Source organism: Podarcis bocagei (genome assembly GCF_964188305.1).
Source record: "Podarcis bocagei genome assembly, chromosome: 6".
Taxonomy (NCBI): domain Eukaryota; kingdom Metazoa; phylum Chordata; class Lepidosauria; order Squamata; family Lacertidae; genus Podarcis; species Podarcis bocagei.
In genome coordinates, this window is record NC_138130.1 from 42174528 (window position 1) to 42182078 (window position 7551).

A 7551-nucleotide genomic window follows, 5' to 3' on the forward strand; every position below is an offset into this window, starting at 1 on the left:
TCTTACAGGTGATTCACACTTTGGTGCTTCTTGTGTTATAGAACTGTGGCTTTATTATTGACATACCAGCACATTGTGCTAAATTTCGTTCACTTCAAGGGAGCATGGTGTGACACAACAACAAATGCCACTGGATAGTATCGCAACTCCCCCACCCATTCTATTGAATCCTCTCCCTAAAAATAGAAAATGGGAGGTCGTTTTAATTCATTTTTTTGTAAACACCACTAGGATTCTAAAACTTCACTTACATTTAACAAAACTGGCCTCAAAACAAAGTAATAGTTAAAGCAATTGTTATTCATAATTATAACTACAAAGCAACTCCCAGGTGTTCACAAGCTTCATACACAAACTTAAAAGGAATGCATATTTACTTCATTTTACATCTGAAAAATAGGGATCAAAAACCTATTTTGTACTTCAGCCTTAAGGACTTTATTGGTAGTTTCTTATGCTAGAGAAAAATAATTTCTGAAACATGTGCCCATTACAGACATACAGTTAACAAATTCACTCAATTCCAACAATAGCTCACATAGAAATTGTAATGTAGAACCACCATACTAAAAACTGAGCACTATTTCCCATTATTCCCTAATTTTGAGCATGCTTCATGTTTTTTGCTCACATTCTGCCTACAAATGTGAGCAAAATAATCCTTCTCTTGACACAATGAACTTAGAAGCACCTTTCTAGGTTTTGGCATTTCTTTAATCTCCACAAAATTCATGCACCTTCTCTGGAAATTAGTTGGTTCATTCTACAGGGCCTGAAAACATCAAATTAAAATTATAGCAGGAGAGGTTATTTTCTTATTTAACATGCTTGGAAAATTCTAGTTATTTTAAAATAATATCTGCACCCCTGCAGCAATCAGTTGGTCCAATAAGCAGATGATGCTGCTGGTATACTGTAGCTTCCTTGTTCTGTTCTATTAATGGGAGACCTCTCCCATTAATAGAATCTTTGTATGTGCATTGAGCATTCCCTCCCCCCACTCAAAGGAATTAAATGCTGTACTGGTCCAAGTTGCATGCATTTATTTTATGGTAAAGGTGAGATTGAGGTATTTTAACCATGCTACTGATTTAACTTACAGTGATGCTCCAAAAACAAAACTTTAGGTGGGCAAACCATTTCACAACAAATGATTTGACACCATATGCATAATGGATATGCATAAACCAATAAAATATTTTCAGAGACATTAAAATTGAAAAATATGCAACACCTCTTCATCTACCAAACTAGATAGCCATCTATGCTCTGGTAACATCTAGGTTATATTACTGAACTGTGTTATATGTGGGGCTGCCTTTGAATATGGTTTAGAAACTTCAGCTGCTGCAGAATTCAGTGGCCAGGTTGTTCACTGGGAGAAGATGGTTTGAACATATAACGCCAATCCTGGCTTGACTGCACTGGCTGCCAGTTAATTTCTGGGCCCAATTCAGAGTGCTGGTTTTGACCTCTAAAGCCTTAAACAGCTCAGGACATCAATACCTCAAGGACCACCTCTCCCCATATGAACTGCCCCAGATCCTGTTATCAGCATCTGAGGCCCTTCTTTGTGTGCCTCCTCCACAGGGGATCTAGAGGGGGGCAGCATGAGAATGGGCCTTTTCTGCCATGGCTCCCCATTTGTGGAATGTTCTCCCCAGGGAGGCTTGCCTGGCACCTTCTTTAAACAAAAACATTCCTCTTCTCCCAGGCCTCTGGCTAATTAAACAATCTATGGCCTTTTAAACTGCTGTAGGGGTATTGTTTTAGTTTGTAACATAATAATAATAATTTATACCCCGCCCATCTGGCTGGACTTCCCTAGCAACTCTGGGCGGCTTCCAACAAAATATTAAAATACAGTAATGCATCAAACATTAAAAGCTTCCCTAAACAGGGCTGCCTTCAGATGTCCTCTAAAAGTCTGGTAGTTGTTGTTCTCTTTGACATTTGACTTTGTTATGTATTTTGTGTTTTTATATTTTAAACTACTCTGTGATCCTAGGATAAAGGGTGGTATAGAAATAATAATAATAATATCTGCAACAGCACAGCATACAACAGGATGTCAGGAGAATGGTAAGAATATACCACTCATTTTCAGGAAAAATAATGACAGGACAGACAGAAGGTGAAAAAGCCTTACCATCATCAAGTGAAGAAGAATTACCCATGGTAAAGGGATGTAAATGGGGAAAGCTTGAAGAAATGTGAGTGGAAAGGAAAAGAAAGGCATCACTGGAAATGTAGAAAAAGAAGAGAAAAGAAAAAAAAGGTGTGAGGAGTAAAGGGAATAGATTTCTAAAGACACACTTAACAGTTAAGACTAACAAACTTTTTTAAAAAAAGAAGGAAGTGTGAGCCACAGATAAAGCTGGAAAACATATTACATACAAATATTTAAATCAGAACAACAACAACAACAAAAATTAAAATCTATCCACCATTCACTGGTTTAGTAATCCAACCCTATTAGATATAAATACCCTAAGTCTTCAAGTCAAGAAAATTACATCAAGCATATTTATCCTCTGGGTAACCATGTTCACACAAATGATGACCAGAACTTAGCAGAGAAGGTTAAGACAGAGTCACTGATGTTAGCCGGTCATGGTAAACCCAGATGGGACGACAGCTCTTCAAGATGTTAAAAACAAAATGCATCCCTGTCCAAGCTGATTGCAGGATACTACAAGGCTATGCTATTTCTCTTCATGATAATGTGATGTGATTTTTGTTTTCTTTTACAAAACAAACTTACCAACAGCTATAATTTCTGGTCCAAACTGTGTTCAAATTACCCTATAAAGATAGCAGCTGAATTTCATCCTCTTCTTGTTGGGGTTATCACTATGTAAATGGCCAACACAATTGTGAGAACATCTCTCACCTCACACACATGTTCACTTTTATTTAATCTGTCCCAAATCAATTTGAGTATATAAATCTTAAGTATTTCTGTCCTCCATCATGTTCACTAAAGGTCTAGCACTACCCACAAATATTTTAATCGATTCACTCTTCACACAATGAATAAACCTATTAAGCATCCCTAACTATTCATTTTCTAGTATGATAACAGAACTGTGTGTTGCTTTAATTCTTTAGTTATTTAATTCTGTACCTCAGTATACGGCCGTTTATTTTCTTAATTATGTTTATCTGTCATCAAAAGCCTTATAAAAATAAAATCCTTTAATTCAGGATTGACAATTATTTATTGAGGAATTCTGTTTTGCTGTTGCAAACAATTTGCCCCGTGACCCTCATTTATGCCTACAAAAATAATGGAAGCTTACGCTTTGATTATAATCTCCCTAGCAAAAGGAAAATGTGTGACAATAAGTATAAAGTAGTAGTTCTCAGACTATTCTAGTGTTTGTAACTGGCAGTTTAGACTTTCTAAAACTAGTAGCTGTTCCATAACTGTCAGTTGATTCATTATTACTATTTTGGTTATTAGAGTATTTTTCTAATAGTATTAGAACATAATGACAGGTAGCTTTTAACACTAACGTTTCAATCCTACAAATAATAGAAGGCTTACAAAAGCAGAAAACATTCTGCATTCTGTTGGCACTTACTGTTACCTAAAATTAGAAAGCTTACATATTATTATTTATAAAAGCACATGAAATTTCTAGCACTGTGCAAAAACCAGCAACGAACTAATGTAATAATTCTGCCAATTTAAAAATTCATGCACCTTACTTGTAAGTTACTTATCATTACAGACACCTTGCTTTGCTATTCTCAGTCAAGTGTTTGGTTGAAAAAGCACATTCTACGAACTAAACAACCAGCTTGCTACTAGAGATTCCACACAGCACAAAAACAGACAAAAGATTGAGAGCAACAAAAACATGTTTTACTTGGAATTAAGTCCTACTAAGTTTAATGGTACTTGCTTCCTAGTGAGTATGCATAAGATTGAAGCCTAATTATTAAAAAAACTCGGTTAGCATAGCAGTTGCAAACAAGTGCAAAACTGCCAAGTCTGGAGAGAAGGAAGATTAGCTACTGCAGTACAACATTTAATCAATATGTGCTCTATGAAGAAACCACAACATAAAAATAACAGTGCATGCTACCAATGAAATGTAGTAATGCTTACAATTTAGGATACAAAGACTGCCTCTTATAAAAACATGTCTGCTGCAGCACAGTTGTTACTGAACTGAGTGACTGAAGCAGATGACATTGAAATATTTCCATCTGAAAATGACACTGGCTTTGCTTACAGATATATGACCACAGTCAGAACACCTTGTTTTCCAGCAGCCAGAAGACTGATACCCCACCAATTCAGAACATACCTTTTGTGTTCAAATTTGTGATGGGGGAAAAACCGTAATTAATCTTTAGTTTTCTCAGAGTAGGTTGTGTAGTTAAATCTCAAGAGTGTCAGGTAATCTGATCAAATTCTTAACTACAACAGACATCTACAACTCATTTTACAAACAGCAGCAACCATTTCAGGTAATTTTTTAAAATTAGCTTCCCAAAACCTTCACAACAAAATGATCTGCAATCACACAAAAGGTTCCAAGAACTGAAAATATTTTGCATCCAATTTCTTCTAAATTTTTGGATATGTATTTTTTAAAAAATAACATGATACATTTACTGGAAAGTTAAATAATACTGTATGATAAAATTAATACTGAAAGGTAATGTATATTTAGGAGGTAGGTCTGGTATAAAAAGCACGTCAACTTACCGATGTCATTGCTCCTTTCTGTGGAATCCTTTTCTAAGGTGCTAGACGATGTACAGCTCGCTAGATCTACTTTTGGGATATCATTCCTGCAGTCAAAAATGAGAGAGATATTTACTGGGACTGCCTGTTAACAGTAATTTCTTGTATCTTGCAAACTGAGGGAAAGAAGCATTCCTCATGCGCAGCTCCTGGGTCACAGTGAGCTGTCCGAGGGAGCCATCGCTTGTAAACCGACATGCTGCTAGGATTAACCTTATCTTGTTTCTCTTTAACACCTGTCAAAAGGGCCTATTTTAGACACACTAGTGTCCTAAACAATTTCTCAAATGTTAACTGCATCTTGAGATGAAGAAAATCTGAAAGGATACCTTCTGATCAGCAATTTTAAAAATAACAATTTGTCTATGAAAACTCTAAGTGATATGAAGAAAGGCAGAATGTGTTGCAGACCCATTAAGTGATAAAGTTATGAAGCGTCAAGCTGTGATAATGGGGTTAAGCCCCCCACCCCACCCCTGCCAATTCATCTGTTGGCTGCAGCTCCTTCAGTAGGATTGGCTCCCTCACTGAGGCGCTTAATAACTAATGGCTTTCCGGTGACAGTTTCAGAGTGGGTGTTTTGTGACTTTGCATGGCAGATGAGTACCAAAAGTGGACTTGTGAAGGGCTGCTGAAAACTGGAGCTTTTCATCGTTCAAAAAAAATAATTATTTTGCACTACAGTGGTACCTTGGATTACAGACGCTTCAGGTTACGTGATTTCGGGTTGTGCACCACGCCAAACCTGGAAGTACCAGAATGGGTTACTTCCGGGTTTTGGCGCTCGTGCATGAGCAGAAGCACTAAATCGTGCTTTGCGCATGCACAGAAGCGCCAAATTGCGACCTGTGCGTGCACACACACGGCGCTGCGGGTTGTGAACGCTGCGGATTGTGAATGTGCCTCCTGCATGGATCACGTTCACAACCCAAGGTTCCACTGTATTTCATAAATAATGGAAGTTACTAAGAAGTCTAATCTATGGTTTTGCCTGATGATGGAAAGCCATTATCATCAAACAATTTAATTTACTTATTTACAAATTTATAAATCTGCACTTTCATATATATTAAAAAAAAACAGCAGGGGGAAGTACAACATATAAGGATTAAATCAACAAGAAATCCATAAAACATCATTAAAAACACCAATGACTGCTCCTCATGTCAAATGGGGGGCACCTTTTGCGTGGTCGCACGCAGCCCCCAGGATCCCATGCGGCTCCTGGTGGTATGGGCTGGTTTCGCCCTCCCCAGGCTGGATACCTGGAGGTCTCCACCTACCTCAGCCAATCGCCCAATCCCGCCTGGGGAGGCGTTGCCAGGGGATCGGCCAGGTAGGGGGAGGGACCGCCCTGCCCACACAACAGAGGGTGGATCCTCAGCTGGGGACTGGGAAGGATAAACGCCCAATGCCTGAGCCAAGGTCTCCCTACATCTGAAACTTAATAAAGTTGTGGCCAAATTTAATCCCATAGCACGTTGTCGTGAGTCATTATTCCACTCAGGAGTCGCCTGGGATTGGGGGGACTCCGCCTGTCCACTCAATAAATATTAATAAATGCCGATTGGTTAAAAGAAAACATCATGTTGTAAAGGCCAGTCTAAACAATCGAGTTTTCAAAATACATTTGAAGGAAGGAAAGGATGGTTCCTGCTGAGACTCTACTGGTAAGAAGCTCCACAGGGCAGGACCTGCCATACTATTGTTCAGTCACTAACCAAACCTCAGGGTTATAGGGCAGAGGTGAATTTGGGAAAGTATGACTGGTTCAGTCGCACTGGGCGTGGTGCATGGAAGGTGAGAGCTGCTCTGTATATGTGTTCTGGATTTTGGTGTTGCCCAGGGAGCTGCTGAGATTTGAGACCCCAAGGTCCACCACTGCATGGGGTACCACTAGAGGGCCCCATCAGAGAATTTCTGCAATCAAGATGGAAGATAAGGAATCAGCCAGTCCTTTATAAAATCAAATGAAATTACTACATTATGCTGTAGGTGGCAAATGCAATACCTAACTGGAGGCCAACCATTCATGTTTTTTAAAAACAGATTTTAAAATTGTAATATAAATCAAAATAATTTATTGTGTCCATTTTGCACTTCAAAGTACACATTATGTGTACTTCAAAGAGACTTAACGAGGTGCAAGTATCTACAAGATTTCATCATAAATATGTTTTATCATCCACTGATTTCTTTTAAAGAACTGATCCATCAAATACCTTGTATGGGTCAGAGGCACAATTGGTCTTTCTGGTCTTCTTGGAGGCAACGTACCAGGTCTGTTCAAAGAGTTTGTTTTGGGTGGTCGAGGTTTCTTCGGTGGTATAGCAGGAACAGAAGGCTTCTGTAAATCTAACAGCTTTTGCTCTCTCTCTGGTCTTTCTTTAAATCAATTTCCCCCCAAAAGAATGAAGACATTTTAAAGCAAAACTCTCTCACTTGTGGAAGTTACAGCTATGGGCAAAACCCAATAGAAAAAAATATCTTACATCATCTTTATTGTAACGCTAATAAAGCACATACTTTTATTTACTGTAAAGTAATGAAGTGTAGAAAATTTCTCAAACCTAAACAAATTGTTTTTCTATAGGCCACTTACAACACTGAAAACAAATGAATACAAATTACTGCAAACATGCTGCAAACATGTGTTCCACCAATGGGTGGAATTCAGTGTCACATTATTACGAAAGTTCAGTCTGCACAAGGATTCAGATGGAACAATTTGCTCCCTCCACAGTGTGCAGCTCTGGAGTTTCTCCCAATCCCTCCCCAGAGCCAATTTT

General features: G+C 38.4%; 1 protein-coding gene across 4 annotated transcripts in view; it reads right to left on the reverse strand.

The window, feature by feature from the left end:
* Nucleotides 1-7551, reverse strand: part of SH3KBP1 (SH3 domain containing kinase binding protein 1) — a 155255-nt gene that overhangs the window by 16616 nt on the left and 131088 nt on the right. For all 4 annotated transcript variants that reach the window (XM_081199444.1, XM_081199446.1, XM_081199445.1 and 1 more), the window contains 2 exons: nt 6985-7147; nt 4724-4809 (listed from right to left, as the gene is read on the reverse strand). In XM_081199444.1, coding sequence (XP_081055570.1) covers nt 4724-4809; nt 6985-7147 — 249 coding nt within the window. The remainder of the gene's footprint in view (nt 1-4723; nt 4810-6984; nt 7148-7551) is intronic.